General features: G+C 52.2%; 1 protein-coding gene across 1 annotated transcript in view; it reads left to right on the top strand.

Annotated features, from left to right (window-relative positions):
• Positions 1-10,273, top strand: part of Col20a1 (collagen type XX alpha 1 chain) — a 31,197-nt gene extending 20,924 nt beyond the window's left edge. The window contains exons 22-36 of the mRNA XM_051184642.1: positions 198-307; positions 644-802; positions 875-952; positions 1,614-1,703; positions 2,441-2,494; positions 5,793-5,888; positions 5,963-6,016; positions 6,104-6,157; positions 6,578-6,631; positions 7,537-7,608; positions 8,228-8,263; positions 8,344-8,410; positions 8,485-8,655; positions 9,075-9,152; positions 10,133-10,273. Coding sequence (XP_051040599.1) covers positions 198-307; positions 644-802; positions 875-952; positions 1,614-1,703; positions 2,441-2,494; positions 5,793-5,888; positions 5,963-6,016; positions 6,104-6,157; positions 6,578-6,631; positions 7,537-7,608; positions 8,228-8,263; positions 8,344-8,410; positions 8,485-8,655; positions 9,075-9,148 — 1,169 coding nt within the window. The 3' untranslated portion in view covers positions 9,149-9,152; positions 10,133-10,273. The remainder of the gene's footprint in view (positions 1-197; positions 308-643; positions 803-874; positions 953-1,613; positions 1,704-2,440; positions 2,495-5,792; positions 5,889-5,962; positions 6,017-6,103; positions 6,158-6,577; positions 6,632-7,536; positions 7,609-8,227; positions 8,264-8,343; positions 8,411-8,484; positions 8,656-9,074; positions 9,153-10,132) is intronic.
• The last annotated feature ends 2,490 nt before the right edge of the window (positions 10,274-12,763 follow it).

The raw sequence follows: 12,763 nt of genomic DNA, 5'->3' as shown, positions 1-12,763 counted from the left end.
AACCCCCTGGCCAAGCTGTGGGTTTCCCCCAGGCAACGAGTCATGGAAGACCATCCTCAGTGAGAGCAGATACCCTAGATATCACCATGTCTTTGCATTATGGAGGCCCTACTTGGGCCTTGGGTAGATCCTTGGTTCAGTCACTGCCGCCCTCTTCCAGCTTATTGTTCTCATCTGTTCACTATCTTCCCTGGCAGCTGGCAGGAAGTCTCTAACTTACTTCAACCATGATCCCAGGGAAACCTTGCAGGAGGTCACCTTTGACCTGCAGGATGCAAAGAAGATTTTCTTCGGAAGCTTCCACAAGGTCCTGGGAACTGTCTACCTGAGCCCTGCAGGCCCCGACCCTCTGGCCTGGCCTTCCGTGCATGTGGTTATCTCCCCTGGGAGTCAAGCATTGGTCCATCTAGGACCTTTGACCCTGGTGCTCCTCTGTTCTGATTGGGTCATAGAGCAAATTCTTCTCTTTGGGAGGCTCCTTCAGTGGCTTCCCCTGGGGAAGCTGTGGCCCCAGAGTGGAGTTGGGATCTGACCCCAGGTCCGATGTGCTGGGATCTGACCCCAGACCCTCTGTGCGGTGGGGGGGGGGCTTTAATCTGTTTAAACATGGTCTGGGATGGAAGACTCACTATGGCTTCTACAGGTACATGTGGCTGTGGGCCATTCCAAGGTCAGACTTTACGTGGACTGTCGGAAGGTGGCTGAGCGGCCTATTGGGGATGCTGGCAGCCCACCAACAGCTGGGTTCATCACACTAGGGAGGCTAGCCAAGGCCAGGGGACCACGGAGCAGCTCAGCCACGGTGAGTCTGGGCCTTGCCTCATAGGATGGGTGGGCTCTGCCTGTGGGGCCTGACTTTTCCCCTTCTTCACAGTTCCAGCTCCAAATGTTGCAAATCGTGTGCAGTGACACCTGGGCGGACAAGGACAGATGCTGTGAACTCCCTGCATTGGTAGGTAGCAACAAGGTCCTGCATACTGTACCTTGGTCCTTTGAGAATGCCATTAAGGGTCACAGACTCTGGGTAGACTGCCTGTCTACACCATGCTGGCAGAGATGAAAGCAGACTATCTGGATGAGGTGACCAGGAGCCTGAATCGGAAAGTCCCACAGGCATTTGTGGGAAGGCCAAGAAGCCTCTTCTACAGTTAAAGCAGCTGCCATGCACTGGGACATGTGTAGGGCATCCATTTCTACCAATAGCAGCCATGTGTCAGTTAGAAGTCCCTGGCCAGCTCTAAGGAGACGCTGCCTCCCTTCCCTATCTGCCCAGGGAGACGCTCATGCAGGGAGGCTGTGGGGCCATCCCAGGAGCTGGCGACTTAGCAGCTATCCTCACTAGTCCCTTAAGAACCCATACTGAACTTGGCCATGCTAAGAGCCTGGGAGGAGAACAGGGAAAAGGAGGTACAGGGTCCATGTGTGTATCCAGGAGGGGACACACAGAGCCTGCCATATGCGCAGGACTTAGCTGCCTTTACTCTGACCTGACCTGCTTCTGGTGATGACCAGAGGCTTCTAGAGTCAGGTGTCCTTTGGCCATGCCGAGTCTTAAGAACTGATGAGATCCAGAGCCCAAGGGTCCATTGAACAAGTGATTTCTTTTCTTCCAGAGGGATGGAGAGACATGCCCAGCCTTCCCTTCCTCCTCCTGCATCTGCTCATCTGAGACCCCTGGGCCACCAGGGCCCCAAGGCCCTCCGGTGAGTCGAGTGTCTTCTTCCCGGGAGGTGACCAGGGACTTCTGCTGCCATTGGTGGAGATAGAGTGGTTGACATAATGCCCCTCACACCAGCTTTCAGGAAACCAAACCCACCAGCAGCCCTCCCAAGCCATGCTACACGGAAGACAGGCTTCCTTAGGTTTCTCCTATGGCCATCAGTCTGGTCAGCCCCCCGTACACTGGTTAAGCTTTTCTCTCTTACATATATCCACTGTCTGTGGGAAGATGTTTCACTGATGTTCCTGATGTAATGAGTCCAGGTCTCACTGGTTGACTGTGCTGGTGGTGGTTGGTGGGCTATGACGTGGCAATCTGTGAGCCATAGTCTTACAGGCAGCTCTGCCCTGGGTACTGGAAAGAGTTAGCCTGCACCATAAACTCTCTATCCTCTATCTTCAGAGGATCTTCGTACCTCTTCCGGCCCTTTCTCTGCACGCCCATGGCTTCTGGGCCACTAGCGATACTTCCAGAGTCAGTGGTCGCAGGACTCCTGTCTTGAGCACTTACTTTCCACCTGGTGTGGACCCAGGGTGTGACCTCAGATCTGCCTTAATCCAGAGGGTGCCCAGCAGTGATGGGGAGGGCAGTAAGGACACTGTTGATCTTGGAGATTGCTTTCTCTCCCAGCCACACAGTTAGGAGTCCAGGACTGGAGGAGGCTGAGTGGGACTCAGGATTATGATGGGGCTGGTTCTGAGTCCTGTCTGTATCTTACAGGGCCTCCCTGGAAGGAATGGCACTCCAGGACAGCAGGGACACCCGGGGCCCAAGGTAGGTCTTGTGAAGTACAGGAGCAGTGTACCTGATCTGACCTGCAGTGGGAGGGCCCCGCATTCAGAGCACAGTGAGAAAGTTGCATGGTATTCCGTACCGGGTGGAAGGGCTCCCCATCATAGAGAAACAGGGGCTATTCTGGGCTCCTCTATCACCTGCTGGACAACTGGTCCTGTGCCCAGTATTTAGTGGATATCTATTCTTCACCTACTCTCATAGACAGGGTCACCCACATGGCGCAGGAGGGGAAACTGAGGATTGGGAGTTCAGTGGGTGGGTCCTAGCTCTTTGACTCTCTCTTCAATTCCCCTCCATAGACACTTGCTAACTCCTCCACCCACAGCACACAAGAGACTGAAAGTGGCTTCAAACACAGTTAGCCTCTGAACTGGTGCCATCTACAGGGTCTATGGGTATGTTGGAGAGAGGGTCTGACTCTGCAGAGGTTTGTGGGTATGTCAGAGTATGGCTGGATATAAGTCAATTTTTTGGAGATGTAAAATTCATACTGAGGTGGCACCGATAGCCCGGAGAATGACTCGTTGAAGGTGATCTTGATGAGTAAACTGAGTTTATTAAGGCTTACTTGGGGACAGCATTTTGCCCTCCATATGACTCTGGGTTCATAACACTGCTCAGTATTAAAGCAGCAGAGATAACCCCAGGGTCAGGCAGCATGCATGTTGTACAGACAAAATCAGGCGACTCTAGGAAAGTTGTTTGTGTGTGCTCTGTTCTTACCCTTATCAGGGATCCTGCTAGTCTTAGCATACATAGTCTGGCTGTGGAAATGACAGATTTTGCTGTATCCTGACAGATAAAACAGATGATATGACAGTCCACTGCAGGATGAGTTTTCCCCCTCTGGCTAGGAGTGGGAGAATCGGTCTCGTTACCCAGGGCAGGGTGTGGCTCTATAAGGTCTACCGGGCGTGTTGGGATGAGGGCCTTGGTCTGATGAGTGTGAAGTGGATGGCAGTGTACTTCAGTAGCAGTACCACCCCCACAGTGGCCTGCAAGGTGCCGTTCTTGGGTGATTCTAGACTGGTAGACCACAATGCCACCCTCTCTCAGCCTCCCAGGGTGTCTGTAAAACTGGACCCTGCCCTGCCTGACCCTGGCACAGTGCCTCTTGGGAAGGATTGTGTGAACTCAGACAGAGCTGGCTGCGGTCTTTGTACTGTGGACATGCGTAGATATTAGCCATCCTTTCGAGGTGGAATGGGTATAAGGGCACACTCTGCAGGAGTCCGGGCATCCTCAGGGATGGATGCCTGTGTCCATTTACGCACATTGTCAGTTATCTTCCTTGGACCTGCCCTCCCATGGTGAGCCTCCTGCTCTCCAGGCTACCCCTGGATAACTGGCTGATGTTAGGCAGCCTGGTGGGTAAAAAATGTTTGTTTGTGAGATGGTCTCACTATGGAGCCTGGACTAGCCTGGAACTTGCTTTGCTAGCTGAGGTGTCTTCTGAAAATTCCACAGGTCACTTCCGCCCCTGGCTCCACCCCCAATGGGTGTGGCCAGTGCCACAGAAGGAGACAAAGGGAATATCCCACTACAGCTGGTTCTCTTTGCTTATTCACTGTGGACTGTAGAACTCACTTGTCCTTAGACTGGGAAATGTAGCTGGTGTTTTCACTGTAACCAAGTTCAGGTTATAGCTGTACTTAGGAAGAAATGGTACTTCTAGAGTTTGCTTCCAGGAGCATGGCTTCCTGTGTGTTGAAGGGTTCAGGTCCATGCCTAAATAACGATCTTTTGCTGCTAGCGAAAGTGCTGATCTTAGTTCTCATTCAGCTTTTCTTGTGGTTTACGTACAGGCTCCTTCCCTGAGGGTTATTTTTGTATCCAGGGTTCTTATTTGTCTTCTTTGTGATGTATTTTGTATCCGTGTTTTTCAGATTCACATGAGATTACCTGTGTAGTTACTTTTCCTTCTCCTGTCCAATGTTTATGACTCTGGTTTCTTTTTATTGCCTGGTGGTGTTGGCGAGTAGTTCAAGTTCAGAACTCTGTCAGAAGGTGTCATGTGGTAGTACAGATGTCTTGGCTAAATAGTAATTCATTAAATGCAGCGATGATCCAGACACGGAGACAGATATTCATTTCCATGTGATGACAAAATTCCTTCAATATTAATTTGAAATTAGAAAACACAGATCAAACAGACATTAAATGAAACGTACCATTTGTCCAGTGGTTATGGATGTGATCAAGCAGTTTTTTCTTCTTGAAGCTACTCATTGTTAATTTCGCTGTTTCCCCACATGCTGAGTACCCTGGCTTCACTAAGGAGCCAGCATGGTTGTGGTCCTCGTCACTGTCTAGTATGTGGCAGTGATCTCCATGCTGGTGTTTTATTCATAGTTGTACATTAATAAGACTGAGCAGTTTGCTGTATCATGTTTGGAACACTGATCTGCTTAATTAAAAAGAAGGAGGAGGAGAAGCGTTCCCCCTAATCTCAATCTCAGTTTAAATATCTCTGGTGGCACCTGTCCCTTAGAGCTTGGATATCTATCAGAACTGAGTCTGGCCTTTGGGTGTCAGAGCTTAAGGAGATACCCCTTTGCTCCCATGTAACAGCCCACTAAGTTCCTTCTCTCCTCTTGGTGATGGATGTGCATGTTTCCTCTCCAAGCCTCTGTGGATCCAGAGCAGAATAGAGAAACTGGAGTGGAGCAGAGGGGATAGCTTCAAACCCTGACTCCATTTTGGCTTGTTTGTGGCTCTGGGTAGGTGCCCAGGGGCTGATTGCACCCTGAAGACAGGGTCCCATCAGGGCCTGCTCAGGGTAGGCACAAGAGAAACTTTGTTCTCCAGTGAAGGTGTTCATGGCCTGTTATGAGCATGTTTTCCAGCCAGCCTGGTCCCAAAGCCGTGCCAGCCCCAAATAACACGCAGAGACGCTATATTAGACATAAAGCTGTTGGCCTGCTACTAGCATTTCTTATTGGCTAGCTCTGTCTTAAATATTAACCAATATTTCCACATGGTCTTATCTTACCAGAGAGAGGGTCCGCAGTTCTACTCTCTTGGTCCTACATGTTGAACCTCCTCCTACCTCTTCTGGAATCCTCCTAGTCTCCTAGTCCCGCCTATCTCGCTTTCCTATTGGCCAACAGTGCTTTATTCATTAACCAATAAGAGAAACATATTTACAGAATGACGTCCCCCATTAATGGCCCAGTATGAAAACCACAGGGTGGTGGACAGTGCTGAGGGCCAGTAGAGAATAGGAAGGGACAGGGGGCAAAGGCGTCTGTTCTCCCAGTGCTTCTCCTGCCTCCAGGGAGAACCAGGACCACCTGGACAGACAGGACCCGAAGGGCCTGGAGGTCAGCAGGGTTCACCAGGGACCCAGGGCCGCACAGTCCAGGGACCCATGGTAGGTGCTCCCCCATATCCATCTTCTTCTGCTTTGTCTCTCTCCCCCGCCTCTCAGTCCCTCTTCCCCTCCAGGGTCCCCCAGGAATCAAAGGAGAGAAGGGAGATCATGGACCCCCAGGTTTGCAGGTGATGGCAGGGAAAGGATTCGGGTAGGACCCTCCTCTGCAGACGATGTTGGCCCCTGCCTGGTGAACTATCTCTGTTCCCTTCCAGGGCCTCTCTGGCCAGCAGGGCCTCCCCGGGAAAGCTGGCCTACAGGGACCGAAGGTACTGGCTCCAGGCCCGGGAGGGGATGGGTGAGACAGAGTGGGCCCAGGTAGACTTGGAGACAGAGGCTGTGGGAAGTCGGGAAGTAGAGAGGCTTTCTCCTCCACCCGAGGCTTCATTTCCCTTACTCCTTAAGGCCTGGCTAGAAAGAAAGCTATGCCAGCCCACACTAAGGATAAATAGCATCACCTGGGGTGGGATGAAGGGCAGATGTAATCAGAGCTGGGGCAATTATACATCCCACCTTCTTAGGGTGGGCCACCTTCCTGGGACAGTACTGGCCTGGACCCAGAGGGCATCAAGCCGGTAGGAGAGAAAGGCCAGTGAGAAGAGTATTATCAGGGGCTGTCAGGTGGGCACCGTAAAGGGCAAGGATTGATATAAGCCTCCATCTCAGTTTCCCCCTCTTCTGCCCATCAGGGAATGAGAGGACTAGAGGGACCTGCTGGCCTACCTGGACCACCTGGCCCCAGGGTAGGCTCTGCCCAGAATCCCCAAGGCTCCCTGGAGCTGGACAGCTAGTTTGAGAGAAAGGCACTGGACACCCACCGCTGTCCAGATCACACCCACCGCTGTCCAGACCATACCCACCGCTATCCAGACCACTTTGAAGGAGGACTTGCTCCTGCTGCAGCTCTCCACAGGGCTCTGCTGGCATCTGAGTGTCTGATTCTGGGAGCACCCCAACTTAACCCCAGAAAAAGCCCTTACTCCTGGAGCAGATTCCTGTGGAAATAAGCTCTGTACAGGCCCAACCATACCTACCTCCTCCTGTACAGGGCAGGGGAGCTAGGACTCCTGATTGGGCCTGGTAGGGGTGGGTGGCTAGACTGGCAATGGGGACCGTTCCCACTGTCAGACTTTCCAGCAGCTGGGACCCTGCAGGAAGCCGGAGCTTCTCCAATTGGGAACTCTGTACCCAATGAACCTTTGAGAGGGCAGCTCAGGCCAGCAGACGAGACTTAGCAGGATATGCTGCAAGGATGCTCTCTGGGGTTGGGGGAAGCCCATTGTGTTTCTGCCAGAGCACCCAGAGCCTATCAGGGGTCGTTTCAGTACAGAATAAGCACTAATGGACAACTGGGTGAGGGGTGGGTGGTCTACCCTGGATGCTGAGTGAGGGAGGGGTGGAGTGCCTGTACTGAGTCCTGAGCATAGGTAGGGTTTGTCCTGGGTGCTGGATGAAGATTAATGGTCTGTTATAGACATCAGTTTGGGAACAGGACTGGAGCACTCTGAGGAGGAGAGCAAGACCTGAGAGCAGCCAGGGTCAACCTTGTGGGACAATGGGACCCTGCTATCAAGACAGATCTGGGAAAGGGAATAGACTCCCTGGGGCTCAAACTCTGGTATCTGCATTTTTTTTTTTTTTTTTTCAGGGGTTCCAGGGTTTGGCAGGCGCCAGAGGCAGCAGCGGGGAACGAGGGCCCCCAGGGGCTGTGGGGCCCACGGTAAGTACCTCCTACCTTCCAGCAAGGCAGCCAAGTGACAGAGATGGTATAAGCATGGGTTTGGGGGCTCCCTGATTGAAGATCTGCCTGTTCTGAGCTTCTTGTGGCTTCCATGGGGGCACAGAGTTGGAAGGAGGCAGACGTTGACATTTGGGGATCCAGCTCCCTGGGAGGCCACCTTAGTCTTAAGTCAAGAGGGGTAGGGTTCCAGCAGCTCAGGGCCCCTTAAGTGGGCTCTGTAGTGTGGGCATGACCTGGAGGAAGAAGCTGGATGATGAGCAGGAATTCTTGGCTCAGGCCGGCCTCTGGGCCAAGGGAGGGTCTGCTCTCTAGGCAGTGTTTCGGCTGTTGGGAACCTCTGCCTGTACTCCCCAGCACAAAATGTACAGCTGGGGATAGGTTCTTTGTGCAGATCACTGCTGGCTGTTCCTGCTGTGGATGTCCAGCTTCACTTGCTCGCTCTGGGCTGGAGCTGAGGGCATGCGTTCCTGCACCTTGGTAGCTGGGTTGTGGCCTTGGCACACATCAGCTCGTGCTGAGTCAAGCTTGCTGCATGCTGCCATGCCTGCAGCTCCTTGTCCCTATGCTGATAGCTTTTTTCCTTTACCCCCTGCTACAGGGTCTCCCAGGATCCAAAGGTGAACGAGGAGAGAAGGTGAGCGGTGGCCATAATCTGGAGGTTGGGGCTCCCTAGTGGCGCCTGCCATGGGTCCTAAAGCTATGTCCTCCTTCCAGGGAGAGCCACAGTCCCTTGCCACCATCTTCCAGCTGGTGAGCCAGGCCTGCGAGTCAGCCATACAGAGTGAGTGGAGCCCGCCCTGCCCTGCCTCATCCTTACTGGCAAGGCTGGGCCCCAGCTGATGTCTTCTTCTTCAGCACATGTGCTGAAGCTGAATTCCTTCCTCCATGAGAATGCCCGGCCCCCAATGCCCTTCATGGTGGAGACAGCAAAGCCAGGCAGACCTGGATCTATAGAGCCTCCTGGGTCACATAATGAGGCTCTATTTCCTGGAGACGGAGGACATGTCCGCCGTCCTGAGGACCAAGGTACCAGGATTGCTGCTCTTGGGATTCTAGAATAGACAGTAGCTAGTTCCGTGTGTGTGTGTGTGTGTGTGTGTGTGTGTGTGTGTGTGTGTGTGTGGTGTATATACACGCGCGTGCACACGCACACACACATATGTGTTTCCTCCTTGTCAGTCCCTTTACCCAAAAGATGAACCAGGAATAGCCTGGGGTGTCCACGGGTGACCCCACCTTATTTAGAAGTAAAGTGTGAACCCACACTAAGGCGTTTGCTTGGGGCTCAAAGACCGGATGTGCTGTTGTCATGAGTGCTCAGCCTTTGGCCAAGGGCTGGGCCTCATGCTTATCCTGAGAGGACTCAGCCTCCATCTGGACAGACAAGGCAGAGAAGCTGAAGCTGCTCCATTTCCTGGTCCTGCAATGTCCCCCTTTCCTCTCAGGTGAGCCTGCAGCTATCAGCCACATAGGCAGCCCTGGACTGCTGGAGGGCCAGACCCCAGAACCCCTGGAGTGAACAGGTGAGTTTCTGTCATCACACCAGCCCAGCCATGGAGCAAGAAGGAGGGACAGTTGGAGTTGGGGATATGTGCTCGGGCTGCACAGTGAGAGGGTGGGCGAAGGTGCTGCCTCCATCTAAGAGGCACCACCCGCCATGAGAGTGGGATGGAGCTGGCACTTGTGACCCTCGCTGGGCCAGCGAGTGTGGAGGAGCCACAGGGTAGAGCAGAGGTTTGTGCTGCAGGAGTGTGGGTGCTCATGGGCCTTGGGGACCCCACAGGGGAGCAAGGGAAGGATTACAGAGATTGAGCCTCAGAGGGGCACCCCAGTGAACACCTGCCCGGGTGAGACAGACTACGCTGGGGGTATACATTCTGCATGTGGGTATACAGGTGACATTAGGGGGTAGGGCACAGCACCAGATGGCCTCTTCCTTTTCTCTGGATGTCCTGAGCAAGCTTCCCATGTGCAGACCTGCCTGAGGAGGCGTTTCTAGTGTACGTGTGTGTGCGCGTGTGTGGGGGGGGGTAGGGTAGAGTGAACACAGGTGGGTGTGAACATGGATAAACACAGGTGAGTTCTGTGCACACGTGAGCACAGATAAGGCTCACGTGGGTTCAGATGGGTGCAACAGCTTCGTCTTCGGGTAGATGATGGATCTGGAGGCGGCTGGGAGCAGATGAGGGCTCAGGGGTGCTGAGGTGCGTGTGTGATGGAGAGTGGGTAGTGGCCGGAGCAGGGAGCCTCGCCCTTACTCAGCAGACCAGACTCAAGGTTCTCCTCTGTTTCTGCGCCACAACAAAAGTGTGTGGAGACCTCAACTTCTGTCACTCTGGGGAAGCCTGCGCCCTGTACCGGGAGGCTGGATCATGGTCTCCTAGGCTACAGTCCAGCTGCTGCATCTGCTCTCCTCTCTTGCCAGGACCTCCGTTCTGCCACTTCAAATCACCCTGCGCTGCCCCAACACCATCATCCATATTTTTTTTGTCTCAACACTAAGAACAACGGTGTCCTGGAGGGATGGAGAGGGAAGCCAGAGGAAGACCCCGAGGCAGCGGGAGTTGGAAGGGAGAAGGATGGCGCCTCTCAAGTCCCTTCTTTGTACACTTCCAGGTTGAGATAAACCTCTGCTTGCTCACCAGCCTATGTGAAGTGTTTGGTCACTGCTGGCTGGGAGCTGCCTCCCACCACTCACGTTACTGCTCACTTAAGACTCCCCAGGATTCTTGGGCCTCCTCAAGGCCCACACCGCTTCCGTTGAGCCTCATCAAGGCTTAGGTTGGATCCTGTGTTGACCCCTTCTCAATCCGCACCCAAGGCAGCAGATGACCACTTACTCACTCACTGCTGGCCTTCACCCCATCAGGACACAAACCTGCTCGCGACTGCCATTTCTCAGGCTTCCTTATCATTTCAGGGGTAAAATCCAGACCTCCTGCCAATTTCAGAGCACGGCAAGCTGTCTACCGTGGCTGTCCCTGGGCCTTTGCATGTCATATCTGTTTGGTTTTTCCTAGGGTTCTATTCCTGACAATGTCCCTCCCTCAGAACGGTGCCTTTACTTCAGCCCTGCTGTCTCTTTTGGTCTCCTTTGCTTCTGGGTATGAGCAAATCCATCTGCCCTGTCCTACCCTTGTCCCCAGCCCAAGAAGTCCAGCTTATCTTCACTTCCCTCAGCCTCTGTGCTTGGCTTCCAGCGTGGTGATGCCACTTTAAGACCTGGTATCATTGGCCTCTTGTCTTCAGGGCCTCAAAACCCTGGGTCTCTCACCACCCTCAGAGAGATCATGTAAGCCTTCTGTCTTATCCCACCATACCAGACAAGGGTCTGGAATGGCATGAATTCATGACACCTGCATTCCCAATCCTGACCCAGCTGAGTCAGAGACTTCTATTTCCTTTTTCAACAAACATTAAGTAATTGGCCCACTGCTCCCATCTGTGTAGCTAGGCAAGGAAAAGTCCAGAAACAAAGAGAAAATCCACATCACTGGGGGAAGGGTAACATTTCTCACAAGGAACAAGAGATGTTTGACACTGACCAAAGGAATAGTCTACCACAACTCATTGTGGTGGGTACATGTGTGTGCATGTGTGGGCACATATGTACCTGTGTATATAAATGCATGCATACATATCTGTCTGTGTGTGTGTGTGTGTATCTGTGTGTACTTGCACATCTGTGTATGCACATGTGACTATGCAATGTTGTGTGCATACATGTTTCCCTGTGCCTGTGGTTGCATATGTATCTACATGTACAGGCATGTCTCTGTGTGTACATGAGTCACTGCACGTATGCATGTGTTTACCCATGCATGCAGCACTGACCCTCAAGAAGCTGTTATAAGACAATAGTTTCCTCCTGGACCTGCATGCACACACATACATTCTAAAGCACACATGCACTTGTACATGCATGTATACTCACATTCCAATCACGAACAGCATTGTTATGCAGGCTTATGACATGTAAACAAGGAAAAGAAAACAGCTGAGGATAAAGACACTGAGACAAATGGACAATCTATATCAGATAAAGAGGAATTTGTGTTTTCTCTGGTCTATTAATTTTTAAAACGCACGATGTACCACAGAGGAAAGATGATAATAACACGAAGCCCAAAATAGCAGGAATAAATGAAGGAAGACCAACTGGAAGGATTGTGTGTGGAAAAGAAACCGAGAGTTGGGAGAGAAGTAGGAAACTGGTATGACGGCATCCTCATGACATGGTCCGGAGGGAAGAATCGTAGTAAATGGGTCCCTGGGTTTGAAGGTGGCGAGACTTTGAAGATCTGAGCATCAGAATAAGGTCTAAGATCTGAGGCTGATGACAGGCCATGAGAGCTGATGAGTGGGGTTGTGAAATGTGTCCTTAGTGTCATACAACATGTTACAAAGACAGTGGGAACACTCATCAAGAGTGGGGAGATCCTGCAGCCCAAACTACCACACAACAGAAATCTGAGGCAGCAGAGTTGAAAGGGCAATGGGAAAATACCAACTTCCCTGTCGAGGATTAGCACAAAGGATGCATCAAGGACCACAACACCAACACTTGCAGGCATAACACACAAATCCGCTTTGACAGTCACGGGGAGCAGCTCTTCTTAGGAGTGAGTCCCGCAGACACACGGAGGAGACCTCTGCAAAGGATCGGGGACATTGTGAACATAGGGACAGCACCCTCCCTCTGCCTTGGGCAGCCACACAGCAGCAGTCTAGATCATTCTAAATTATCCTTGTGGACTGTGCCAAGGGCAGTGGGGTGTTGTGCCATCAGAAGGCGGAGGTGTAGTGATGTCTCCGATCAACATGGAAACCTTTCGAAGCACAAGTGTTTGCTGTAAGCAAGGAGCAGCTTCTAGAATATGAACCAACAGAGCAAGTGTCCAAAGTTGATTAGGTCAGGCTTTCATCTGTGGAGGGAATGGAACAAATTAAACAACAGTCTCCCAGTGTGGCAGAGAATGATGTAACCAGTGTGTCACTGATGGAAAGAGGCACTTCCATTGAAATGTAAGGTGTGTGTCCTAGTCGATTCCTTGCTTGTCAGGGACTATACTGCTAACCAGGCCTGAATTTTGTCACACTTGTTTTCAGTGTGACTAGAGCACATGGTCTGGCT

This window comes from Phodopus roborovskii, unplaced genomic scaffold (assembly GCF_943737965.1).
Source record: "Phodopus roborovskii unplaced genomic scaffold, PHOROB, whole genome shotgun sequence".
Classification (NCBI taxonomy): domain Eukaryota; kingdom Metazoa; phylum Chordata; class Mammalia; order Rodentia; family Cricetidae; genus Phodopus; species Phodopus roborovskii.
Note: the sequence above shows the minus strand (reverse complement) of the source record. Positions and strands in the feature narration are given on the sequence as shown.